Source organism: Notamacropus eugenii, chromosome 1 (assembly GCF_028372415.1).
Source record: "Notamacropus eugenii isolate mMacEug1 chromosome 1, mMacEug1.pri_v2, whole genome shotgun sequence".
In the NCBI taxonomy this organism is placed as follows: domain Eukaryota; kingdom Metazoa; phylum Chordata; class Mammalia; order Diprotodontia; family Macropodidae; genus Notamacropus; species Notamacropus eugenii.
In genome coordinates this window covers 708,528,691-708,556,559 of record NC_092872.1, presented here as the reverse complement: position 1 = coordinate 708,556,559, position 27,869 = coordinate 708,528,691, and the positions used below count along the sequence as shown (strand labels likewise).

The following is a 27,869-nucleotide window of genomic DNA, read 5'->3' as shown; positions in this document are numbered from 1 at the left end:
ATCCCACTTTCAGTTTCATCCCACACTAGTCACCGTGCTTTCTTTTTTCAGAACACAGCCCTGGGGGCATGCTTCATATAAGCATGACCATCTAAAATTTTTTAAGCATTACTCCACCCAATAGTGTCATCAAAAAGCCTCACACACTCCCGGCCCCCAAGACAGAACAGATTTCACAGACACTTCTTAGCACGCATGGTACAGAACAGAAATTTAGTTGCTCAATTCAAATTACTAGGGATATTAATTTTCTAGTTAAGACAATAAATTCAAGTGAATAGGTTACCAGTATTCTGGGAATAAAAAGTCAGACCAGGCAGAGTAGAGGAGCAGTAAGATTTGAAATGAATGGCCTGTTTTCCTTCCCCACCTCTCCCTGCCCCTCCTCCCAAATCTTTGGTCTCGGTCCAAAGTTCCTTGGAAACTCTGCCCCTAAGTGAATGAGGAAACACTATCATAGAACTGACTTCCCAAAGTAATGTTCATTCAATAAGTTAAAGATGACTTTCTGAAGGCCGGAAACATTCATTTTCAGAAAAAACACTTTATCAATTTGAAAACTCAAAACTCCAACTGAACTGAAACCAAAGCCTGTGTCAAATGAGCAGCGATGGGCAAGGATTCGGGAGTGCAAAAAGGAGCACTAGGACTCTGAAGAGAAAGCAGCCGAGGGCCAACAGAGATAGGAGAGTTGGCTCTGCAGTCTCAACCTTTATTTAAGAGCAGAGGCATCTCTTTGCAGGAGGGAAGATGGGGCCCAGAATAGGTGGGGTGGTTTGTGGGTCTTTGGTACTTCATCGTGACCACAGAAACCTTGTTTGGAGCTCAGTTCATTTCCACTGCACTTGAGCACATTGACTGGTCATGACTTGGGGCTCTGGATGCAAGTCCTGACCCTGTCTTCTGGCAGCTAAGAAATGAGGGCAAATAACATTCGTGATTGTGGAGCCCTAAAGAATAACTCTGTTTTATTATCATGATTTCTAGGGAAAGAACGAGTCAGCCAGTTCAGGGCAGGAAACACACGGCTCCACTTAAGTTCCGAATTTCTTCCGTTTGATGGGTGGTGGAAGCTGAGCAATGATGTCTTCCAAAGGCCGCTCCACTGCCACCAGTGTGCCTTCATCCAAGAGATCCATGAAGAGCAGAGGCTGTAAATTGAGGAGAGGACAGTGACCCCACTGGGGAGCTCCAAGGCCCACACCTTCCCCATCACCAGCAGTCAGTCCAGTCTGAAAGCAGCTTGCCCACTGAAGCAAACCATGTCAGCTCTCAAAGCCGCACCTGCCTTAGGACTGAAAGTCACTCTACTGCTAAAATACAGAGGCCCACATGTAGCTCTGGGGCACACAGCTACCCATAAGGGATTGACTGTATTGAAATATCTATGAGTCAGGATCAACTGAAGGTTTTAGGGAATGGTTTTTCAGTATCAGATCACTAGATTAGCAGCAGCTAGGTGGCACAGCAGATAGAGTGCTAGGCCTGGAGTCAGGAAGTCCTGAGTTCAAATGTGATCTCAAGACACGTACTAGCTGTGCCACCCTGGGCAAGTCACTTAACCTCTGTCTGTTTCCTCAACTGTAAAATGGGGACAATAATGGTACCTTCCTCCCTGGGTCAAAGGAGATATTTGTAACTTAGCACAGAGTAGGCACTATATAAATGCTTCTTCCCTCCCTTTCCCATCACCAATACACTCAAAAGCTAACCCAATCAGAACTTCTGAACCTGTCTCCTAATGTCTCAAACAGTCTAAACAGTAATTAAAACAGGGGCTATAGAAAGTGCACTGAGTGTGAATACAAAGGATTTGGGCTTATATACCAACTCTAATACCTATGGGACTGGCAAAGTCAATAAACTTTTCTGGGATTCAGTGCCCTCGTCAGTAACATTACCAGAACTAGACAGTCTCTCAGGTCACTCCCAGCTCCAAATCTAGGATCCCAGCAGAATATGTACAATTGAGGAAATTAAAGAAAACACACCTTTTCTGAGCCATAATGAGCCTTGGTGGAGGTAGAGGGAAGTTCTTAACTTCCTAGTGCTTAAACACTATCTTGGGGGATATTCTCTTTCAGTTTTTACAGAAATGTGGACAACAGCTGATCTCAGGTGCCAGCCTCTCTCTGCATTTGTATTAAAATCTACGCAGGGGTGCTGTTTTTCTTTGGCAGGGGCTAGTTAACTCTCCAACTCTCTAACACAAATGCCTTGCTCCCTTTTCCTACTACTGGCTCACTGCAGTCCTCTAAAAGGTTCCTTTCTGCTGTCCTAGGAACCCAAACTATAAAAGGGCTTCACTAAAATTCTCAAGCTCTTTGGATGCAAAGTCTACAAAACCTTTAATTCAGGGCTTTGAAGCATGGGCTTTTAATATCAAACAGACCACCCAGGTATAAAAAAACCAAAAACACTTTTCTGATTCTCTCCGAGATAGTTTAGAAGGAGGGGGATGGGCTGGATAACCCTGAAAATTTCCTTGTCCTAGGATTTGAAATTCACTATGACCCTGAAATGCTGAGGCCTTTGACTAGTGCAATAGGGGTTTTGTGGCCTGCACTACACTATCTTTATTTTCTTTGTAAGAATAACATGGAGCTCATCAGATCATTAGAGCACCAACCTGAAGTCAATAGCCCTTAAGAGACTCTCACCTGGAATTTCTTAGAGATCTTGAAGGCATGGGCATGACGCCTCCTGATATTTTCAGATGCCTCCCTTAAAGAATGCTGATTGAATAAGGGAGTTTTGTCATCTGGAAGTGGCTAAAAGGAAAAAAAAACACAACATATTTAAAACTTCGATACTCTTGGGTTTCTGCTTGTCATTTCCTGTCCACGCCATGCATGCCAATATTTTCCTGTGACCATGCTGAATTTAAATGCCCCAACTTTCACTTTCTGCTTGTATCAGAAAGGAGTTCTGGCCCCTCTTCCCAGGCATGCACACATCTACTCCACCAGTTAGACCAAAGGTCAACCCTGTCGGTGACAGTCAGGGAGAAAACAAGCCAGCATTCACAGGAGCTCAGCTAATGCAGGCTTGCATCTGAGATTCAGCCCTGCCTCAGTGGGTTTAGGCCCCTCCAACATGCCACTGACACCCCAGGAGATGCTTTCTGGCCAAGCAAATGAAATTCCACCTTCTGACTTCCTTGGGAAATAGCTATGTCCAGTGTGTGGAAGAGCTGGGCCTGGAACCAGCTCTCTGGGCTCGCTTACAAAGAGGCAAGCAGGTAGGAGGAGTCCTTCCTGTATCACTCATCTCTCAGAAGGCACTTGTCAGCCAGCTCTCCCACACAGAGAGCTCTCATCAGCCCGATGAGGCAGGTCCCTTGTACAAACTGTAGTGAATAACTTGTTTTTAGCCATCTGCTTCCCCCATGTTCCACACACCCCCACGTTCACAGATACAACAAAACCATTACTGTGTGTTATAAGGTGCTCTGAGCTCATATGACAAGTGCTATTTGTGGAACACAGGGCTGTGGGGAAGGTGCCTACCCAAGAGAAGCACTCAGCAGTGGGATGATTCAAAGCAGCACTTGGCCAAGTCTGAAGGATAGCACATCCCACCTAAACCCTGGTGATGCAAAAGAGCATTCTGCGAGGTGGATTTAATTCAGCGATTACAGCCATTTGCCTCTTACTAACTATGCCACGCTAGCCACAAGCAGCCAAGACGCCAGCAATGCAGAGCATCACTCAGGGTCATCTCAGGCCAAGTGGATCACTGAGATTTCCCAAGAAGTTAAGCATGGCACCACTAATCTGGTCTGCCCCATTAAGCAGCCAGATCAGCAAAAATAACTCACATTTACACAGTATTCACAACAACCCCATGGGGTAGTTAAGTCAGGCATTACTGCATGTGGGAAAATCTACCCCATCCTGCTCTCCTTTTCTTAGGTTAGCCAAAGCTGTTTAGCAAGGAAGATCCTGAAGGAAGAGAGGGCCTCACCATGGACTTATCAATGATGCAGAACATGTAGGTGTCATGAAGAAGGATGTGTGTGGGCCTCTTGGGGTGAAAAGTGATGTGGGTGATGGGGGTATCCCTTTCTAGCCAGAGGTAGTGAAGTCCATGCTTCTGAACTTTCCGGCTCCATTCCGTGTACTGTTTTTGGGGGATGCTGAACTCAAAGACCTAGTAAAGAACATGAGGAGACGATAAAAGTTACCACTGTCCTAAAGAACTTCCTGAAGTTTCCACACAACCTCAGTGCAAACCATTAAGAACTCAGATGCCTGTGTAAAGGAAAGAAGTGTCATGGGGGTCTGACCAGTACTTTCTAGGACACTCTGATGATGGACACCAAGCCATAGTATTTAACAAAGGGCTTAATCAATGCCAAGGAAATGTGCCAAAATGGCAGATAAGCTTTGGAGAGCACCTTCCTTTATCCCCAGAGTAAGGATGAACCCAGAAGGACTCAGGTTTCACCTGGTAAGAAATTCAACGAAGATGAATAAGCAGTCATTTCAGAGGCCGCTGGAGGATGGAAAACTACTGCTACCTCTAACATTAGCCATAGGAGAAAGAGCTTCACATGCAGGGAAAGCCAGAGAGTTCTCATGATTATCTGCTCGTCAGAGTTTGTGTGGCAGAAAGGGCCACCTACATGACACTTCTAATGCTGCTTCTGCCATGGAATACCTTTATGACTTTGTAAGTAATTTAATCTTTCTGTGTCTCTGTCAAATATAAAATGGTAGACAAAGCAGAGATGCAACAAACTGTGGGAAGGGATGATGGTCTCTAAAATCCCATGCTCTAACTCTGGCCATTATGTATCTCAAGAAAGTAAAGTGGATTTTGTCTAACATGCCACCATAGTCTGGGGACGGGATGGTAAGACTAGGATTATCCACCACTATTTCATCAGGCATCTGGCCAGCCAGGGTAACCACCCCAGCCTTGGCCAAATTAACACGATAATCCTGGGACCCCGGACCACACGCTCTTATTTTATCACTAAGGTTTCCAGTTTCCTGCCTCCCCACCCCTCAAAGGTTCCTCAGTCTCTCACCTGCTGGTCTGCGTGAGCGATCACAAGGTTGTTGGTGTCAGGTGCAATGGCCAGGGCTGTCACAGGGAAGTTGTAAGCAGGCACTGCACAGTGAGGCTGAGGAAAGCAGAGAGAACAAGACACTGGGCCTAGGGACTCCCTGGCCCATTCTTACTGTTCTAAAACCACTCCCTAGATCCCAACGCAGAGACCAGTTCTTCTTAAACTGTGGGTCACAACCCCATATGGGGTCTTGAAAAATTTGGCAACAGTAAAAGGTTTCTGAATGCTCAGAGACCAAAAATTAATTAAAAATCGAACATGTAATGAATCTGAGGTGTTTCTGGCAGTGTTTGCCTGTGCTGGATCTTACAACTTGGTTCTGAACACAAGGCATGCGCACTTTGCACTGCATATGCTGTCACAACCACACAGAGCTGATGAAACTGGAAAAGGGGTCTCATGTGGAAAAAGTTTAAGAAGCCCTGGCGTAGATTATACATACTTGAGAGGGCATCAGTCAAGAGGCTGAATAGTAAATTTTTATGTACCAACATATGGATACAACAACTTGCAACTATAAAGCTTACTTTCTTCTATGTGGCTGGAATTGTTCCTAAATTCTGAACCACTGAGGTTACATGTTAGTTGTGGATAGAGATGGCCTCTGAGTCAGGAAGACCTGTGTTCAAGTCCGGCTTCTGACAAATACCAGCTGTATGACCTTGGGCACGTCATTAAGCTGCTCAGGGTCCTGGGGTGGCCAACCATCAAAGACTCTTTAAGTTGCAACCCAGCTGCCCATCTACATTGGCACAAGGAGCCTCTTACATCAATGAAATCCTATGTCTAGACCAAAAAACAAATAAACAAACAAAATCTGGACCCACCTTAAGATGCTTCAAATCATAGATACTGACTCCGCTACTCATACCAGCCGCAGCCAACCAATTCCCATCTGGGCTTACTGCCAACAGAGACATGGCCTCCAAGGTCCCTGTGAGAAGAGAAGAACTTGATGGAATCTCTCAATGCCCCAGCCAACTTGCTAACTTTGCAAATACACCTTCAAAGTGAGCCACTTTTCAGGTTGTCAGAGTGAGACAAGAGAAATGGACTTATCCAGGGCAGAGTCAAATGCTGCCAGTTCTGGTAACTGGGAGCTGAGGTCAAGCGCACAGCTGTTAAGTACACTAATTATAAAAATGCAAATGTATAACTTTTACCAATTTTCTAAATTCCTTTCCCATTTTTTTTTTTAAGTGAGTGACAAACGAGTACTACATTCAAAAGACTTGAACTTTTATTTATTCATTTCAGTTGCGTCCAACTCTGTGACCCCATTGGGGTTTTCCTGGCAGAGATACTGGAGTGGTTTGTCGTTTCCTCCTCCAGCTTACTTGACAGACGAGAAATCTGAGGCAAACAGGGTAAAGTGACTTGCCCAAGGTCACACAGCTAGTCAGTTTCTGAGGCTGGGTTTGAACTGAGGAAGATGTATATTCCTGACTCCAGGCCCAGTACTCTTATCCCTTATGGCGCCACCTAGCTGCCCTGATTTGAACTGTAGTTTTGTTCAACCTTACCACAATAAATACAAAGTGTCTACTTCATATCCAGGACTGTGTTACACAATGAAATAGAAGACTGAATCATACGTGAATTACATAATGATGCAAAGTATCAGGCATCAAACCATGGAGCCTCCACAACACTTTAGGATCTTAAGGAGAGGAGTTATAGATGCCCAGTTCATGAAGCAAGTTTACAGACGGAGGGCCCTGCTGCTCAGTGGAGGTGGGAAGGAATAGCACTTTTAGAGAGAAACTCAGGCTATGGTTTTGACTGAAGTGCAAGGCTGATGGGGTCACCCCCCTCCTGGCTCTCCTGGCCTCTGGGGAGCTTTCATAACCAGGCTCACCACACAGGACTCTACATGCTCTGACATCTGGCTCGGAGAGACCACTCAAGCTGCCTCTTTACAGATCACCCCCCCTCTTCATCTCAAGGACCACCTACTCTAGGAAGTCTTCCTGATTCCAACTGTAGGGCCTTCTCTCTTACATTACCTTCTATTAACCACTTTGTACATGTTCTCCTTACACCCTCCCCAACCCCCCAAACATATGTTCCCTATGAATAAGGACTGCCTCACTTGTATACTAGCCAATGTGGAGTTCTGAGTCACAGTTCACAATCTGCTTGGCCACACACCGACCCTCTGAGCCTCCTTACACTTCACTTTACTTCATACACTCTCCCCACCAGTTAAACAGACCTCCCTCCCACTCTTCCCCCTCAACGCTCCCTCTCCCAGTCCTTCTCGCTGGCTGCCCTCCATACCCAGGATGTGCTCCCTCCACCTGGAAGCTTTTCTTTCCTTCTAAGCTCTGGGGCCCCCTTCCACAGAGTCTTTCCTGCATTTACTGTGGTCACACACACAGGCTCCCTGTTCCCCAACAGAATGTGAGCTCCTTGAGGCAGGGGCTCTTATGTGCCCAGTACCTGGCTCAGAGTAAGCACCTGCTGACTGATAACGGTGAGAATACATACAATCCATTTAGGAGCCAGAAAGAGATTATTCACAGGTTGAGTAAACTGGAAAGTAGGTGTTGGAGAATTGTGAGACTGAAGGCTAGGATGATAAAGATTTGGTGACTGGTGGGTTCTGAATGGCAGGAGGAAGAATGTGAATGTTCACTGTTGGGCACAGCCCAGGGTTGGGCCTCATACTGTTGCTTGGCTTAAAGGAAGCCACAGGAAGCTGTTTTAGGTTCTTTGGCCCCACTGGAGCTCCAGTCAAAATGTAGACAGAAAGCATGGAGCTTGAGAAGAAAAGCAAGGCATCTCCTTCATTTACAAACTGGATAATCAACCCTTAAATTGTCCATGTGGTCACACCTACCTACATACCTAACTACAGTCTGAACCATGGCAGCAGAAGGTGATGCTATTTATGGCAGAAGGGTGGACAATGCCAATAACCCCACAAGTAGCAGGTTTCTGTTGCTTGCTCAGCACATTTCCTTTCCTATTCTGACACTGCTCAAAGTCTAAACTTTAAACCAATGTATTAGTACGTGCTGCCAGGTGTGTGAAGGAAGATGTGGGTGGAGAATGAGAGTAGGTTTCTGGAGGATGGTGCCTCCCAATGCTAGAGATGCTGCTGTACCATATGCTGGGAGAAAGTACCACAGAAAGCAGTCAGAGAACGTCAACACAGGCCACTGCTTTTCATCCTACACTTAAATTAGCCAATGAGTGTGCCCGTTATGGAATAAAAACAATACACAAAAGTGACCCTCCGAGAGATGCAAAGGAAGGGGCTTGCAGCAGCTCGGTTTTTCCACTGGCTGAATTATGGAAGAAACGAGGGGATGGGGGAGCCCTGCAGGATCCATAGGATTCAGTCTTCATTTGGCAGAAAGCTCCGCCTCTAAACTGTGTGTTTGGGGGGTGGACAGGGAAGAATGGAGACAGGACAAATCCTGGGTGATGACGAAGCACACCTGACTGAGGGTGGAAGGTGTGCAGGTGCTTCAAGGCCCCCTCTGATAGCTGAACCACATGGAGACAGCCCTGGTTTGATGCCACAAACAACTTTGTGGAGTCTGCAGAGAACAAAATCTGGAGGGCAGAGTTCAGGAACTTGGGCACTTTAGAAACCTATGGTGGGCAAAAAGAAGAGTCAGCAGTCCATTTTCTGTGAGAATTTTCACATCTGAAAGAATACTTTGAAATAAAAATTCTATCACAGACAAATAAAGCCAAGGTCCTAGGATTTTCAGGATACATCTTGCCCGAGGTGAGGCACATACCATGTGCCACTGTATTGGAGTCCCCTTGCTAATCCATACTTGTTCTTCAACTCTTTTAACAAATAATACACCTGAGAGCCAGAAGACCCAAATGAGACTCCACAATTCATTTGTATACCAGGGGTTATTATTAACCTGGAGTCTGTGAAATTTTAAAAACTATTTTGAGGATTGTATTTAAATAAATAGAATTGATTTCCTCTGTAATCCCATGTATTTTATTTTGTGCATTAAAAAATATTATTCTGAGGAATCCATAAGCTTCCCCAGAGAGCCAAAGGGGCCCATGACAAAACTTTAGGAAGCCCATTGTAGAGTGGCCTTGGGCATCTCACCACCTATGATAGAATGGGAATCATGGGGTTCTCACAGTCTTCTTTGCCTGGTGCATCACAGGGAGAATCTCAAAGGGGAAATTCTTCCAAGGCAAGAACACCGGGCTGTCCTTCACTTACCCTTTTGATGCTCACAGTGTTATTTTCGTAATTCATCCGATAGAGATAAAACCTAGAAGCTGTAGAATAGGCTATCCAGCTTCCACAGGGGGAAATACAGCTGCAGCAAATATTCTCTGGACCCTGAGAATGGGGGAGTCAGAGCAGACAATCAGTAAAAGCAGCAGCACCAGGCTCACTTTGGCTTGGGGTTCTCTTAAGTGGCTATCAGTCCACAACAAGAAAGGGTTGCTGCAGTTGAGTTCAAGACTTCCAAAACAAAAAAATTAAACGTGAACATCCCAGCACTGCTAGCATCCAACAAAATAACACAGAGTTTCCCCTAATTCAGGTAAAGAAGAAGGTGAGGTGGGGGGTGGAGGTAGCTGGGTGTGATTTTTTTCTCCCTAGAAGAAGGCAGAATCACTAATACATGCTTGCTGAATGAATTCCTTTTGTAGAGGGGTTTCCTGTTCAGTAAGGGTTCTATGAGATGAGGCCTGAAATCCCTTCCAACCCTGACTTTCTGTGATGCTGACAGCCATTTACTTTATGTTTTAGGAGTTTGTAAATATGCTTTAAAGAATGATACCAAGACTATAATGCACTCAATTATTTGTTTCCTTAGGTCAGCAAACTGTGCTGCTCCATGTCCTCTGGCCAGAGCAGGGACAAGGAGTGTGGAATGATGAGGAGACATGAGGCACACAAACGCAACTTACACAAAAATAAATACCAGGCAAATGTAAATGCAGTGGGGTGGGATGGGGTGGAGAGGAGTGATCACTGGAGACCAGAAAGACTTTATATAGAAGGTGCAGATGAAGGACCCTTTGAGAAGAAACAAGGAATTCTACTGTCAGTTCTGGTGGGGTAAGAAGGCATCCCAGGGATGGGGACAGCCAGGGCAAAGACGTATAAACCAGAGACACAGAGCTGAGGAGTGAGGGCTGAACTGGAGGGAATGCAGAGTGTGGGGGAGGGGAAGTAATGAGCAGTAACCCTGGAAAGGTTGGTCATGGTCAGGTTGTGAAAGGCTTTGAAAGCCAAACAGAAGCCACATGAAAATGTTATCACTGGAGCATGAGAAGGGAGTGATACGGCCAGGCTTTGGGAAAATCACTTTTGACAGCTGAATGGAGGATGTACCAGATACGGGGAGATAACATAGGGTACACTACTTCAATGACATCCAGGCAAGACAAGGTGAGGGCCTGAACTGTGGGTGTGTGGGGGTGGGCTGTCTGAGCAGAAAGAAGGTAGTGGATTCTAGAGATGTTGTGGAGGAGGAAGTGAGATGGGCAAAGAAATAGCGGCCCTGTGAGGAAAGGGAGCAAAGAGTCAAGGATTATCACCAAGGTCAGAAGCCTGCATTACCAGGAGGACAAATAGGAAAGCTGGTGTATGGGGAAGACAGTGTGAGGAAGTGGCCTATGAACTCACAGTTAATGCAAATTACCTGGATGAGTGGAAACCAGAGGCTCTAATCCCATGGGAAAACCTGCATGGAAGTCCTGACCCTCTTTGTTCTGTTTCTAGGTAATATCTGACTTAGACAAAGGGTGACACCCAATAAACCCTCACAAATCTACGCCCCCCCCCCCCCCCACACTGACAAGGACTGCCCTTTCTTCAGTATCTTCCCCTTACAGGGGGACTGTTCCTTGGGACAGTCTGGGCCAAGGAGCTGTTGGGACAGATTTGGGTAGAGAGGGGAGTAGTTTTGGACAAACTGAGCTTGAGATGAACATGGGACACCCAGTCTGAAACCACCCACACACAGTGGTAGCTACATGACTACAGCTCAGGACAGGGACTAAAACTCAATATGTAATTCTGGCAGAGCCGGAAGATGTCCAACAGTTAGAATGTGGATGGAACATGTACAGAGAGCTTGGGGGACATGAATGATAATCCAGCAAAAGATGAAAAGGAGCAGTGGAGAACCAAGAGAAAGCAGCGTTCTGGTGGATGGCACAGGGGGGCCAGAGAGCTTAGGAAGGGGGAAGACCCAGGAAGGGAATCACATGTGGCAAGGAAGAGAAGACAGTTTTAGTGACATGAAGAGCTCAGAATGCAGAGTGAAAAGGACTTGAGATGGGAGGAAAGGAAGAAGTCGGAAGACACACAGAGTGAATGGTCAGGAAGCATGAAGGAGGATGAAGGCCAACTGGGTATTTTTTTCCAGACTACAGGGAAAATGCCCACAAACAGGGAAATAATAAGGATCTGAGAGACAATGAGAGAGAGAGAAGGAATGATTGTGTGGGTTTTCTCCTGGAAGAGATGGGAGAAGACAGATGTAAGCAAGTTGCACAACAGTGTCAAGGAAATAGAGGGAAATGTCCAACTCCTCCTGTCAACTAGATGACCTGCCCATGATAGACTAGCTAACTGCATGTAGATGTCATTCAATAAGTATTTGTTGGATGAATCAGTGAATCAGTAAATGAATTACAGATGAAATGAGGTGATTTCAGAACAGGAAATCAAAATCCTGCCTGTATTTCTGGCTCTGGGCATTAAGCTCAAGCTGCTTCTTACCTTTTTTTTGAGCTGAAGCAAATGTTCTGCATTTCTAGAGAGTGGAAGGATGTCCTCATTCTTTCCTGGAACAAGAAATCCCACTAAGGATTTCCCTCTTAATGAAGTTATTCCCCCACAGGACAAAAGTACACTTTCCCCTCTAAAACTACTTTGTTATGTATGAGAAATATCTTGAATCCTTACCAGAGTGGGATGAGGTACATGGAAAACCAGGCAGCCGTATGGCTGGCCAGTTACTGGCTAGCTAGTTAGTTCACAATCTCCTGGGGCTGAGAGAGAGGAAAGCCTTCAGCTCTGCCCTGGGCCCTATCCCAAACAATCACTCAATTTTAACAACTCCACCCCTGACCTTGTATCATGAGAATTCACCAGACCTGCTGGCAGAGTGGAAGCAGACTGAACCTGTCCTCTCTCTCACTTGCCCAGTGGGGCAGCTAAATAATAACTGATATTTCTACAATTCTTGAAGGCTTGCCCTATAAAAGTAAATGCAAAGTTAAGTGATTTGCCCACGATCACCTGAAGGCAGAACTTTGACCTTGGGACTCCCGACCCGATGCTTTCCTCTAATCAATTACTAAAGGTGTCAATGAGAAAATCTTTGAACCAGAAATGCTAAGAGCCCCTTTGCTTGCTCCCCAATCCTGTGCACAGTACAAGCCAAGTCACTTCCAGGCCCAGTCCCTCCTCTGTAAAGGGGGCGGCTCCCTCAAGTTCCAGGCTTCTGGCTCTGGTTCATGATGCCACCCCTTTAAGTTTCAGTTTCTTAATCTACAAAACAAGAGGCTAGACCAAGTGATGTCCCAGTGACCCTGTCAATTTTAAAATCATATATGTATATATAAACTCTACACTATCACTGTTTAACATCAACGGGGCCAAAATGTGGTCAGCCTAGAGTAGGCATCTAATATGGTTTCCCAAACCTGCTGGACTATGGCTCCAGAGGGCCAGATCAGAAATTCTGACTTATCCCAGCTCTAAGCTTAAAGGACATCCTGAGTTGGTAGCTCTTCCTGTGGAGAGGCTCTTTGGGGACTGAGGGCCAGGGCATGGGGTATGTAAGAGGATGCATTCTGTAGAAACCCAAAAAGCCACATCCATTTTTCCAGATCATGCCAATTGTTCCTTTCTTTCCATGACTCTGATATTTTTCTCCTTAGTATCTATGACTTATTCCCAGGAAGAAGATGGCACCCAGCTCACCAGCTGCATCAGTGGTTCCTAATCGCCAAAGTTCCAAACGCTGAGGAAACTGGAAGAGGAGGAGCTGCATCTTCTTAGCACAGGAGATGAGACGCCGCTGTGGGCCAAGAATGATCATCATCAGGGGTTAGATTTAGATTTAATTTAACTTAGATGTTCCACATGCAAGCCTAAGAAAAACATCTTAGTACATTACATAAAGCTGGAACTAAAGGGCTTTAACAAATCATTATCTGGTTTTCATTTTTGTTCAATTCAACTTTTGCTCAAAACAGAATAATGCAAAAAAGGAAAGGGAGAAATTGGACAAAAGAAAAACACGAGTGTGCAGCAGAGCAGACACAATGATGGGTTTGGTGTCAAGAGAATCAGGGTTTCAGTCTTGGCTCTGCAGCTTCTCAGGTGCTAGTGTGGCCTTGGACATGTGACCTCCCTTCTCTGGGCCTAAATGATTGACACTGCCCCTTCCAGCTCTATAAGCCTGACCCTGCTGAGGGGAGAAAATGTCTGTCCTGCTCACCTCCCCAGGTAGGAATCACAGGACCACAGGATCAGAGGACTGATTTAGCTGAAAACAGCTGATTATAGTTAACAGATAACCAAACACTTTGTAATAAAAAGGGGCCACAGACTAAAGACAAAGGAGATAGAAATCATTTTTGCTTTCACTATAAAAATCAACCTTTTTAAAATAACAGCTTTGAAAGGATAGATGGCATTCATTATCTTATAAAATGGTGACACTGGCAAGTTCTAATCCACATGCCTAATTTCTAATGTCTAAAAAGTGTTTGCAAGAATAGACATAGCCAGAGTATTTGGGCTGAAAAAATAAGATACTGATAAATTTTTGTTACAATCTAGAGCAATGCAAAGATACACGATATGTACTCGTCATTGACTTTCAAGCAAGTAGTCACATAACAGTGGCATAGAAGATACCAGTAATGAACGTAGCTTTGGAGGAGGAGGTCAAATATCCAGAGTCAAGCTAAGAAACAGCCCAAGTGCAGCATGCACAAAAGCACACTGGCTAAGTCCTCTATCAATGGTCTAGGGAAAGATACGGACAAGGATCGCACAGAAGAAGGTATAATGGGTAACAAGAACCACCAATGGAGCACAGATCCATCGATGTGAAAATACCACCATAACAACCACACATGCAAAGGGCATGTTTTGTTTTTTTTTTTTTAAAAGCTTCTTACATGTGGGAAGGTGATTTTCCGAAGTGCAGCATCATAATTCTTGACCTCCACCTTTTCCATGAGTGGACGGATGACTAAATGGGCATCCACACCTCCAGAGATCAATGCAGTTGGGCTGTGAGCCACAGAGCGCACATCATGTGTGTGATACTGGAAGGGTTTCGTTCTCACCCACTGGCTCTGTTTGCCGTCCGACCTTGAAGGGATCAGCTGGAAATGGAATATAGTTCCCTCGGCTGTGCCCACCACCATGCTGTCTTCTTTCTGGGAGATGAAACCATCAGGGAGAAAGAAAGATGGAGAAAGCAAAGTCAGCAGCCTTGGGAAGGCTCACCATCAACTGCTCACTTTTGGCTATGGCCGTTCTAGGACTTTGTTTATACTGTCCGCTTTTGGTTCTCACTCATTTATTGGAACACAAGCCCATTGATGGAAGTTAAAGTTTATGAATAAAAAACTTTCTTCTCCCTGCATCTTAGGGATGTTGTGGGTGGTTTTGGCAGCATGGGCAGGGAGACCCTGCTGGAGCGGGGGATCTGCCTGGGCTGAAGAGGGGGGAGGGAATAAGGGGTGAGGCGCAGCAGTAAATCCACAAGGCCAATGGAGCCAGAGTCGATGACAGGAGTGTGTTCAGTAATAGTCATGCCACAGTGCCCCCTGCTGGCCAATAACGAAGAATGCGGCTACCTGTAGAGCTGGGGTGCTTGAGCGGTCACCTGTTCAGAGGGTGGCCTTGGAAGAGCTCCAAGGAGGAGGCGCCCTGTGCCTTTGCAATCCACTCCGGCCACTGCCTACCGGCCACCCTGCAAACCACTGGGAGGCTTTTCTCGGTCTCGTCCACTACCCTGTTCTAAGCTTCCTTGACAGGAAGGCCTTGTACCCACACAGGTCATTCTTTTCTCTCTGATATGAGGAAGGAGATGAATGATTCAAAGTAATACAGTGTGAATTTAATTATCAAGCTGTGCCCAGAAATTCACAAAGCTAAATTAATTATGAGTCACTGAAATTTTTAAGACCGTTGGCATGCTGGCAGTCAGTATGCCTCATGAAAACAGCATTGGAACTGAAGGTAGCAAACAGGGTGAGGTCAGCTATTATTCACTAGCCCTGCAGCCTCATCCAAGTCATGTGAACCCAAGAGCCTTAGTTTCCTCATCTGTAAAATGGGGGATTGCACTAGATGATCTTCAAGATGCTTTCGAGCTTTAAATTCTCTTAAACACCTTTAGAAAGGGAAAATGAATGTTGGGACAGGTTGCAACTGTAAAAAGGTTGAAATGCCTGAGTGTAGAAAGAAAATCTAACAGCCTAGCAAAACTGCATCATGTCATCTGCAGCAAGCATGAGACTGTTGGTGAGAAGAAATATTTCCTACACAAAGAAAAGAATCTACTGTGAAAGTGATTTTGGTGTCAGTTCCATTTATTTTTGCTGCTCAAAACTCACCAACTACTACTCAAAAGAACCCAACTCCATTTCTGCTCTCCACTTGGCAGCCCTCACTTGACTAGAACACAACAGAGGGAAGACTGGGCCAGCCATTAGAAGGATCAGGCCTAGCTTGGACACTTACTGTATGGGTCCAGGCAGCTCATCTCACCTCCCTGAGTCTCTGTCTCCTCATTTATAAAATGAAGACAATACCTTGCCCTAACAGCCCCACAAAATTGCTGTGAGAAGTGACATAATGTCATGTAAAGCATAGTATAAACCAGAAAACACTAAATGTCAACTGTCATTACAGAGAGGGAAGAAAATCATAGCCACTGACTGAGTCTTCCTAAAGCTCACCTTCTCTCACAGAGACTCACACAAATTAGAGGAAGGGGAGATGGACAAGGAGATCAGCTCACCTAAGTTATTCTTTTCTGGGGGCTTTTTAAGATTCGTCAACATCTAGTAATAAGCAACTAGGAAGCAGTGGAGAAGGCAAGTGTTCTGCCTTGCTGACAAGCAGCGTGTCTCCATGAAGGCTGAACCATCAAAGATTTACAAGAAGCTGACCCTTCACTGCTCCTCTCTTTGGCAAATTGTTGTCTGGCTTTAAGTTCCCACTCAAATCCCTCCTTCTACAGGAAGCCTTTCCTAATCCTCTCAATCCCAGTGCTTTTCTTTTTAAAGTTATGTCATATTTGTCCTGTATGTACACATCTGTTTGCATGTGGTCTTCCCCATTAGACTGTAACACGCTCCTTGAGAGCAGTGCCTGGCATATCCTTCATGGCTGTTGTCATTTTTGTTGTATCAACTCTTCATGACCCCATTTGGTGTTTTCATGGCAAAGATACTTGAGCAGGTCGATATTTCTACAGTAGGCACTTAATAAATGTTTAATGATTGATTGACTGACTCTTCAAACCAGAATAATGGGGGGCCTGAAAAGCAAATGGCACTGAAGATGCTTTGTGAAACTCCAAAAGGGAAAAAGTTTGAAAGTAGGAAAATACAGGTGTGTGGAAGGCTAAATTATACCACAGGGAAAGCAATGTACTGAGTTAAGACCACATAATTTCAAAGGTCAAAAGAACTTTAAAGATGATCTAATCCAACCCTCTCATTCTGTGGATGAAGAGATAGAACTGGGAAGCGAACTTGCTCAAGTTGATTTCTTAACACAAATCTGCTCATATCCAATTCAAACAAGAGAAAACACCATTTTCTAAGGCATCACTTCACAGTAAAGGAGAAGATGGGAAGTGAGAAGTCAGTCCTCTGGAAAACCTCAAGGATTCTTGACCTCCTTCCAAGAGCAGTCCAGGTCTGCTCACTATCACAGGGTCTGGAGAGAATCTCTCTGTAGAGGAAACAACCAGCTCACTGAGGGGTGAAAAGGCACTGGTGGCTGACATCAATGCTTGATATACTTTCCTAGACCTATCCTCCAGAACAATACTTATCCTGAGGTAGATTCAATGCTGGTAACATCTTCTCTAACACCCTGTCTAGTTTTCTTCTTGTGATCCTAAACAGCAAATCTGTTAACAAACCAGTTTTGCAGACAGTCATACATTCTGACTACATGGAAAGCATCGTGCTAAGTGCTGGAGATTCTTGTCCTCACAAAGCTTACAATGTAACAGGGAGGACAGAATATACAATTCAATAAGCAATATTATATGATAGACACGAAGGGGGAAAAACTTCACTTTTACCTCAGTGCTGTGCAGTAAGTAATAGATGTCAGTATGTAATCTTGCAGATGAAGAAACTGAGGCTCTGAGAGATCAGACAACTTGCCCAAAGACCAGCACGCCTCCCACTAGGCCATGTTACCTCTAGTACCAATGTTTGAGTCTTGCTGCAAAGACTTAACACACAAACTATGAGTGTAGGTATGTACTCACCTCTGCTACAGCTATGGAAAGCACATCAGAGCTGGCAAGGGGATGTGTCTGCACGAGAGTGCCAGTCTCAGAGTCCCAGAACTGCACCATGCCAGCTGAGTCTGTGCTCACGATGGTCCCATCCGACAGGAAGGCTACCCCCCACACGACACACCTACGCCGCTGGGAGCCTGGGTGCCTCTTGTCCATTAACATCTTCTGGGTGGTATTACCTGAGAAACAAGCACACTAAGACAGTTGGCGGAAAATATGGCACAGGAAAAGCCCCCTTTATCTACAGAAAGTGAAACATGGAGTCTTCTGCCCTTCTTCAGCTCCTGTACCCAAACAGTGAAAACCCTGGGCTAATTAAGCTCAGCTCATAGAAGTAAATGCGTTTATAGCTTACATCAAAATATCCTTTGATCCTGACCACAGCCGTGTATGGTAAGACAAGTAAGACTTATTATCCCCATTTCACAGATGAAGACGGTGCAGCTCAGCCAGCTGAATGGGCTTGTCTCAAGTCCCCCAGCCTAGAAGGCTGCCAAGCCAGTTCTTCTGCTGGACTCCAAGTCCAGGGCTCTTCCCATTACTGCAGGGAATGCTAATGAACTAGTTCTCTGGGCCCAATCAGGAAAGTGAATGTACCCCAGTACAACCAGAGGTAAGTGGGAATAAATCACACCAAAACTTGTATGGAGCTCATAAAGCAGCTGCTAAAAAGACTAAAGGGAGGCTAAGCTATGAAGGTCCACAAAGTGATTTCTTCCAAGGCCTCAAACTGCTAATGCAAATCCTAAAAGACTTTTGTAACTTTTACTCTTTAAAGAAAATGTTTTTTCTTCTGCTTCATGCCACACCTCCAAGCCCCGATCTCTCTACCAAGAGATGGGAGACTCACCTCACCAACCATCCTTTGAAATCACAGGCACGGCATTCATCAGAGTTTGCACATCTTTTCATGAAACCCTGATCCAAACACACAAGATGCGCAATGTGAACTGAGAACAACAGTACCTGATCTGACATCAAGCACAGCAACGTAGTCTATGGATCCAGCTGCGATGTGGGTACCAGATGGATGCCAGCTTAATGAGAGGATTCGACCTGGCAGTTAACAAAATAGAAAAGAAAATGGTTTACAAATAAATAGCAATGAGTTCCACAGAGTTGTCTACTACAACTAGCTGCAGGGTCAGTATTATGCCTTCTGATCTCTATTTCCCCATATTCTAGCACGTTATGTAGTTCAAGATGCAATATACCTCTACCGTGAAGTCCTATTGAGCACATATAACAGGCTAAGCCCTGAGCAGTGAGAATCTAATGTTACTGATTAATACTGTAGAGAATGTAACACATTTCGGTCCTTATCCATTAGGAGATGCCATTTTAAAACAAGTCAATACCTACATGTTACACTATAAGCTACTGCTTTTAAAAAAAATCTTATTTAGTTTTTATGAGTAAGCTTAGATATTTTGTTTCAGGTTTGTTTTTTCAGGAAGGGAGAGTTAGCATGGATAGGTTGGAACATCCAGGGGACAAAGGACGGCCCCTCGCAGACATCAGATAAAACACAAAAACATTCCAACTTCTAGGAAAGGCCCTTTACCTTTCTGTCGTTCTAAAGTTCGTTCGAGCTGGATTTTGTCTGGGGCGACTTGGAACAACTTTACAGACCCATCCTCACAGCCGATCTGTTGAGGGGAAGGAAGAAAACCGAAAACATGAACATACGTGAAAAACAAAAATGCCGAAGTATTTTTTTCTTTTTAAAGAAAACATTTTGAAAGAGAGAGAATTTTGGAGTCAGGAAACCACACCCTACATACCCTGGTAAGCTAAACAGGCTCAATAGTGGTCTAAAAAGATAGGTTACAGTGATAAGGACAGGCCACATCATTCCTAAGCTAGAAACCCATCTTCTAATTGAGTCAAAAATATTTGCTGAATGTTCACTCACAGCAAAGCACCACAGACATGGTCCTGGTTGAATCAGAACGAGCAATGGTCTTGGAGTCAGGAAGGCCCTGGATTCAAATCCTGACCCTGATGCTCACTAGCTCCAAGCACTGGACAAATCCCTTAAGTCCTTCCTAATTTACCAAATAGGAAGAGGAAATGAAACCACTGACAACCATATGAAAGAATGTTCTACACTGGTAGTCAAAGTGGCCTTTCCTTAAACGCTCCGGAAAACACCCTTGAGGCTTTACCTCCTCACCCCACCCCCTTCTATTGTTAAAGATGACAGCTGGTGTCCTTTGTTCTTGAAGAGGACCAAAATGACATCACCATGATAAAGTGAAGTTTCACTGTGTCGCACATTGTGTGGCTGCTCAGACCAACATGAGCTCGGAATGCTCTACCACAGGTTGGGCACAGATAGTCCGTGTGAATATGTGGGGTGAATATCCCAAATTTGTGCATCCTGAGTTTATTTTGTGCTGTCACAATTCTGCTTTGCTCAAAGAGCATAGCACCTTTTCTGACGTAGGTACACCATGCTGAGCAGTCCTGTGCCAGTGTATCCCAAGCTGTAGCTGAATCCAAAGTTCTTGACAAAGACCTTGAAAGTGTCCTTGTATTGTTTCTTCTGGCCACCATGTGATTGCCTGCCCCATGTGAGTTCTCCACAAAACAGTCTTTTTGGCAAGTGTACATTTTGCATTTGAACAATGTGGCCAGCCCATCAGAGCTGCGCTCTCTGAAGCATAGTTTGAATGCTTGGCAGTTCAGCTCAAGCAAAGACTTCAGTGTGTGGTACCTTATCCTGCCAGGTGATCCTCAGAATCTTCCTAAGACAATTCAAATGAAAGCAGTTCAATTTCCTGGCATGGCATTGGTAGACTGTCCATGTTTCACAGGCATACAACAATGAGGTCAACACAATGGCTCTATAGAACTTCAGTTTGATAGTCAGTCTAATACCACTTCTCTCCCAAATTTTTCTTCGGAGTCTCCCAAATACTGAGCTAGCTCTGGCAATGTGTGCGTCAATCTCATTGTCAATGTATACATCCCTGGACAGTACATTACCAAGGTAATTGAACTTATCCACAGCATTCAAAACCTCTCCATTTGCTGTAACCAATGGTTCTATGTATGGATGGTGTGGTGGTGGCTGATGGAGAACCTGTGTTTTCTTGGTGTTAATTATTACGCCAAAATTAGTACAGGCAGCAGAGAACTGATTTATACTTTGTTGCATCTCAGCTTCAGAGGTTGCACTGAGTGCACAATCACCTGCAAACAGAAAATCATGCACCAACACTCCCTTCGCTTTGGTCTTGGCTTGTAGCCTTTTCAAATTGAGACCTTCCCATCAGTATAGTAGTAGGTCTTGGTCAGATTGACAAATGTTGCATACGGACCTCTGTTTTGCTCCTGGCGTTTCTCCTGGAGTTGTTGGGCGGCAAATACCATATTGACTGTTCCTTGGCCTTTTCTGAAGCCACACTGGTTCTCAGGTAGATGACCATCTTCCAGGTGAAGGATCAGCCTTTTAAGGAGGACTCTAGCAAGAATTTGCCAGCAATGACTAAGAAAGAAACTCCTCTGTGACTGTCACAGGACAATCTGTTCTTTTTACCTTTATAGAGATGGACAACGGAGGCATCCTTGAACTCCTTGGGGATATCCTCCTCTTGCCATATAACCTGGAAAATTTCAGTCAGCTTTTGTATGAGCAATGGTCCCCCTACCTTGTAAATCTCAGCTGGAACACAATCAGCACCAGGTGCTTTGCTACATGAAAGGAGCCTAATGGCCCTCAAAACCTCTTCTTCAATTGGAAGTTCAGCTAAGGAGGGATTGACTTCAACTTGAGGTAAATGGTCAATGGCCTCAGTACTGATTGATGATGGTCTGTTGAGAACACTATTGAAGTGTTCAGCCCATCTCTCTAGGATCATGTCCTTATCACTAATCAACATGGTTCCATCAGCACTGAGTAATTGTGATGCACCATAGGTTTTTGGTCCATAAATAGCTTTCAGGGAATCATAAAAGTGCTTTGGATTGTTATTATCAGCATAAAACTGAATTTCATCTGCCTTCTTACTGAGCCAGGAATCCTGCATCTCTCTAAGCTTTGCTTGTACTTTGATTCTGATGGAATTAAATGCTGCCTTCTTAGAGGAGGATGAACTATCCTGCTGGTATAGCCTATGGAGTTCTCATTTTTCGTTTGGCAGCTTCTGAATTTTCTCATCATTTTCATCAAACCAGTCTTGTTAATTTGTTAACTGTTAAAGATGACAAAGCCCCCAGAAGAGCTATGATGGAGTCCAAGCATTTGAAAGAATGATCCAGCATAAGAACAAAAGTCACCAAGTCAGACATACTCCACAACCTCATTGATATCACTACTGGGGACGATCCCAAAGAGATCAAAGATACTTGGAGAGGTTCCATAGAAGAGAAACTTTTTATGGTGTCAAGGAACAGGAAATTGTAGTACATGAATGTGATGGGTTCTTACTGACCATAACGTAAGATGGCACATGGGAAGAAGGGAAACATGAACTGAACCAGAGAGAAGTAAACAGACAAGAGAATACTACGTTATCTGACAGTAGAACGCTCATCATCTTCATCATGATTAATCAAATTTTTAGGGAACTACTGGTTCCCTACACATCCCTCCTCTTAAAAAGAGATGAGGCAGTGGTCTACAGTTAACAAATGAGACATATGCTATCAGACAAGGCCAAAGTGTTTATTTGTTTTGCTTCTTGTTTTGCGATAGGATTTTAAGGACAGGTCACTGGAAAATAAAACTGGTAGAAAAAGAGCACCAATAAGAACTTTCATTTTTTGAAAAGACAGTTACGGAAAAATAAATGAATGCAAACAGGATAAAAACAAAGTGTGAATAATCCCAATATGAGCTCCAATCCCATCAGTGGGAACATTCCAGAAGCAGGACAGGATAAAAATCCAAACTACCATATTCTGAAAGAGAATTTTACTTAATCCTCCACTGTCGTGCAGAGGAAACCTTAGTGAGCCCTCCCTAAAATGTCATTCTGTATTCATAGTACACACTCCCCTTTCCCCTCAAATACTGACCGCAAGGTATGAGCCACTTGGGTCAGCAGCCATGCTCCAAATGGGACCTCCAAAGCCATCTACAGAGTACTTGACACCCAGCTTTTCCAGGTCATACTCAATAATGTCACCATTGAGTCCAGCGCTGAAGAGCCGCTGCCCTTTTGCCCAGCACAGAGCTTCTGTGGATCGACCTTCATGGCCTGGGAAAAACTACAGAGATACAGAAATATTTTGTTTGGCTGTCAAATCATCATCATCACTGTCCTCACCATCATCATCATCTATTAATATCTACTGAGTAGTCAAAGAATGCATGGAATACGTATCACAACCCAAAACAAATGAAATAATCTGATTCTGAAAATATGTAGATGTTTTGGTTTTGCTTTCCGTGGAATGTTTGGTTTGGAGAAGTAGCGTGGCAGTGTGCAGAGCTGGCCCTTGAGTCAGGAAGGCTGGGTTCCTTTTCTGCCTGAGACGTCCTGACTCTGTGATCCCCAAGACATCCCACAACTTCTTAGTGCCTCAATATCTTTATGCAGCCCAGGTGCTCACAGATCTGATTCTACCTTCACAAAAAAGGTTTAGCTCTGATTCAGAGAAATTCATTAGGGATCTGAAAAGAAGAAACTAGCCAAAAATAATTAATAAATACTTGGGGTTGGTTTGAGAGACTAGAAATTAGGACAATTCATTTGAATGTCTGGGTCATAGGTTTAAGGCAAATCAGTGATTTAAATAGCATCTTACTAAAACCTCAAAAGGGGTTCCTCGCTATCTTGTTTTATTCTCACACCCTTAGATGCACAGTAGGAGACAGGTATATTTTCTATTTTTCTTTAGGGGAGACTGAGACACAAATAGGAGATTAAGTGACTTGTCCAGTACAGCTCTTCTGCCAGTCAGCTCCTTCCTCTTTCCACCAGGAAAGAGATCAGTCACTTTTACAAGTCCTGAATACTCCTTTATGGGTGCTGCTGGCTTAGGCAGGAAAGAAAATTAAAGGTGATCCATCAGTCAAACAATAAGTCAGCAAGCTTTTATGATGTTCTTTAATACGTACTAGACACTGTGCTCAGCATTAAGGATGCAAAGAAAGAGCAAAAACAGTCCTTGTCCTCAAGGAGCTTACATCCTAATGGGGGTAACTATATAAAAATAAATGGGTAAATGCAGAGAAAGTAGCCAAGGCAGATGGAAGTCAGAAGACTGGGGAATGGCAAAGGTCTGGAAGGACAGACCAGCAAAGACCTGCTAGACAGGGAGGTGTTTTACCAATCTTTCTAAAAAATATTTTCTTTTTCCCCAATTACATGTGAAAACAATTTCTAATGTGTTTTTTTTCAAATTTTTAAGTTCTAGACTTCCTCCCCACCAACTAGAGAAGAAGGCAAACTATTTGATATGTTATAAATGTGCAGTCATGCTAAACATATTTCCACATTAAGTCATGTTGTGAAAGAAAACACAGACAACTCTCCCCTCCCCCCAAAAAATAAAGTATATTTTATCAGTTTTAAATGAAGCCAGGGATTCTGAGAATATGTCGTTGGGAAGGAGAGCACTTTTGGAATAGCCAGCCACAAAGGCACGGACACAGAGTGTCCCTTTTAAGAACTATCTAGTAGGCTGGTATGGCTGAATAGGACAGTATCAGAGGGGAGCAGATGGTGAGAAACTGGTTGAGGAAGGAAGGGAATATGCTGTAAAAAGCCTGAGGCCCCAAAAAGAAAAATTTATAGTTGATCCTAAGAGTAAGAGAGAGCCAAAGGGTGGCACAGTCAGAGATCTGTGTTAGGAAAAGAACTCTGACAACTAATGGACTGGGGTGCGGAGAGCCCTGAGGTGGGGAGAGCCCTGAGGTGGGGAAACCAAGGAAAAAGCTACTGAGAGGCAATGAGGGTGGAGCCACATGCAAGAGTGTTATGGAGGAAAGATCTAACAACTGGTTGGGATGAAAAGCAAATGAGAGAGAGGGAAGGCGAGTGATCGGAAAGATGATGGTGCCTCTACAATCATGAGATAATTCAGAAAAGAAGAAAGTTTGAGAGGGAATATAATGAGTTTTCTTTTGGACATGATTATTTTGAGATGCCCACTGGGACATTAAGTTCAAAATGTCCAAAAGGGAGTTGGTGATGTAGGACTGGAGATCAGGAGAGGAACCAAGGCTGGAAAAAGAGCTGGGAATCATATGTATAAGAGAAATAATAATGATAATGATTGCTAGCCACTTCAAGGATCTCAAAGCACTTTACGCATGTTCTCTTGCTCCTCACAATAAATGGGGGAGATGGTTTTTTTCTTATTCCAGTTCACAGATGAAGAAATGAGGAAGACAGAGGTTACCTGATTTGCATAATGCCACAAAGATGGTAAGTATCTTAAGCAGAATTTTGACTCAGCTTTTTCTGACTCCAAGTCCAGCACTGCTCACTGAACCCATTGGGAGGATCACTAAACAACAGGTTAAAGAGAGAAGAGACGTAAGACAGCACCTTGGGGGAACATTTAGATCTGGTGGGCATGCCATGAGTGAAGGACAGCCAAGAGAGAAGAGGGTAACAAAACCCAGTCACATGAAACAGAAGTCAAGTAAAAGGATCAAGAAGAGGTCACTGGATTTGACAATTAATCAATGAGCAGATCACTGGTAACTGAGGAGAGCAGTTTCAGTACCAGTAACTATACTGCAGAGATTTCAGAAGAGTGTGGATAAGAATTAGAAACAGTGACCAGGTATTTTCCTCCCCAAGGAGTTAAGCTGAGAAGGAGAAGAAAATCTAGGATGATGGTGGGAGGATCTGATAGGATCAAATGAAGGCTTAAAAGGATAGGGGAGAGGGGGCAGTGTTTGTAAGTATCAGGGAAGCAACCAAGAGATTCCAGGGAGAGACTGAAAATAAGAGAGGATGTGCACAATGCTATGAATGGTATCAATTGTATATGGAATAGGATTATCCTCAGCAGGCAGAAGGACCAACCCTTACATCCTTAAGACTGTGGAATGAATGAGGGAGGATGTGATGGGGGACAAAGTCAGAAAGATGTGAGAGGGGCAAGGGGAGAAGAAGTGGTTCAGTTTAGATGGCTTTGCTCCCTCCTCCATGTGAGGACCCCCATCCATAAAAGGATGTTGTCAGTCCAGATGACTCCAGAGACCCACAGCAGACTGACCTTTTCCTGAAAGCTGTTGGCTGCCAGATTGTAGATCTCGACTGAGCCGTCCAATCGAGAGACAGCCAACCGGTTGGATTGGTGATTGTATGCCACACATCGGATCCCCACGGGAACATAGTTGAAGAAACGCACTCGATGAACCTTAAATTCACCCATTCCTGCAGACGGAAATGTAACTTATTATTAAGCACCTACTCCAAGGGATATGTCCTGTGCAACTGTTCAATGGAGGAATCAAAAGCAGCCTTTACTTTGTTTATTTGGGCCTCCTCACTGGGGGTGAAGGGGAATTATTTTTGAACATTTACCTGGTAATGTTACACCCTACATATTGTATAGCTCCTTGAGAGCAGGGGCAGTCATTTACCTTTCTTTGTATCTCCCATGCATAGTACCCAGCACACAGTAGGCAATTATTAAAAATGCTTAATGACCAACAACTAATAAATCGTTTCAAGAATCTCATCTTGGTCTGAAAGAAAGACAAAACAGAAGATTCATTCAGCAAGCAATTATAAATCACCTACTACGTGCCAGGGACTATGCCATGTACCAAGTGGCTTACATTAAACTAGGACAGGATAATTCAGAAAAGGACAGGGGGAGACCAGGGGTGCAACATGAGCGTAGAAAAATAATATATCAGACTTACAAAGTGAATACAAAGTGGGGAAGGGGGGAAATGAGGACAGGCCTCCTGTAGGAAACTGGGCATTTCATGAAGGAAAGGTGAGGAGACAGAGCATTCCAGGTTTGTACCCAATTGAAAGATAAGGAAACAAAGGGTCAGAGATGAAATGCCCAAAATAGCATGGCTAGGAGGGTGGAACTCTTCATCCCCTACCATAGGTTATCCCTCAGTGGTAAGGGATGGAGGAGGTCAAAGAAATCAAATGTACAAAGTAATGCACTAGGGAATGGAGACCCAGATTCAAGTCCTGCCCCTGACACCAGAGGCAAAGTCACTTTTAGTCCTGAGTTTTAATTTCCTCATCTGAAAATGGAGACAATGCTACCAGCATTACTCTTCGCGCTCAGGGTCTGGGAGAGGTCCGAGGGACACTTCAAATCCTATTTCCACAAACATTTATTAGGGCGTCCCATGAATTCCGCACTAAGCTCCACAGGACAGATCCCAACCTTACATTCTATCGGTTATATTCGGCAAGGACTCCCCTCCCATTCTTGTCAACTGAATACACATCTGTAAAAGTAACAATGTAACAACGTCAACAAAAGTAACAATCGATGAGGCATCCTGCGGTCTCTGGGAGAGATACAAAGACGAAGACTGGCCTTTGTTCATGGATAGGAGTACCTTTCAGCTCTAAATTCAAGGATGGGTATCATGCGGGGGGGAGGGGGTAAGGGGCTCACAGTCTAATAGAAGGGATAGTGGTCTAGGTGGGGGGAAAAAGACTTCAGAAAAGACCATTCCCCGGATTCTCTGACTCTCAATTTCCCCCGCTGTCAAATGAAGGAGATGCACTGGATGGTCCTTAGAATCCTGCCCGAATCCTACGCAGCTGGGGATGCGGGTCGGGGGCTCCCTGGACGCAGGGCTGGTCGGGGGAGGGGGGGTGACCCCGGGCGATCTGTAAAAGGCGGGGTGGGGCAGCCCCTCGCTCCCGGGGATGCCAGGAGAACGCAAAGCGCTTCTGCAGATCTTAGGACTTCAGTTTCACGGGGCACTGAGAGCTATTACCATAAACTGGCAACCCCTTAGTAGGCGCCTCCTGTATGCCTGCTAGGCGGGCGCCGAGAACCAGATGTTACCAAAAGGCGTGGTAAAAGGGCCACGGGCCGAGGGGCCTCCCGCCGCCCCCCCAGGTGATTTGGAGTGGCCGGCTACCGCGGAGGGAGGGCCCTCCCACCACGAGGCAAGGGTCGCTTCCCTCCCCCCATCGCCACACTCACCTTCGCCGGCCTCCGACCTCCGGCCTCTGGTCCAGCTTCCCCTGCGACTCGCGCTCCCCTCCCCACCCGGCCTCGACCTCGCACCACGTGCGCGCGCTTTGACCCCGGAAGCAGTCGCTGGCCCCACGGAGCCGGAAGTGCGCAGACAGTGTTAGCGG

The 27,869-nt window shown here is 44.8% G+C and overlaps 1 protein-coding gene across 4 annotated transcripts; it reads right to left on the bottom strand.

The window, feature by feature from the left end:
- Positions 1-528: 528 nt before the first annotated feature.
- On the bottom strand, positions 529-27,832 carry UTP4 (UTP4 small subunit processome component). 4 transcript variants are annotated; one of them, XM_072636425.1, is made up of 16 exons: positions 27,712-27,819; positions 25,792-25,952; positions 22,633-22,824; positions 19,172-19,256; positions 18,574-18,663; positions 17,575-17,786; positions 14,228-14,491; positions 13,020-13,116; positions 11,811-11,875; positions 9,288-9,410; positions 8,524-8,680; positions 5,905-6,011; positions 5,036-5,131; positions 3,967-4,152; positions 2,661-2,771; positions 529-1,151 (listed from the first exon to the last, which is right to left on the bottom strand). In XM_072636425.1, the coding sequence occupies exons 2-16, from the start codon at positions 25,948-25,950 to the stop codon at positions 1,035-1,037; spliced, it is 2,061 nt and encodes a 686-aa protein (XP_072492526.1). In that variant the 5' UTR covers positions 25,951-25,952; positions 27,712-27,819; the 3' UTR covers positions 529-1,034. The 4 variants fall into 4 exon arrangements, with proteins under 4 accessions (XP_072492526.1, XP_072492523.1, XP_072492525.1 ...); XM_072636422.1 differs by lacking the exon at positions 27,712-27,819 and adding an exon at positions 26,162-26,263; XM_072636424.1 differs by lacking the exon at positions 3,967-4,152 and having other exon boundaries at positions 27,712-27,832.
- Positions 27,833-27,869: the final 37 nt, after the last annotated feature.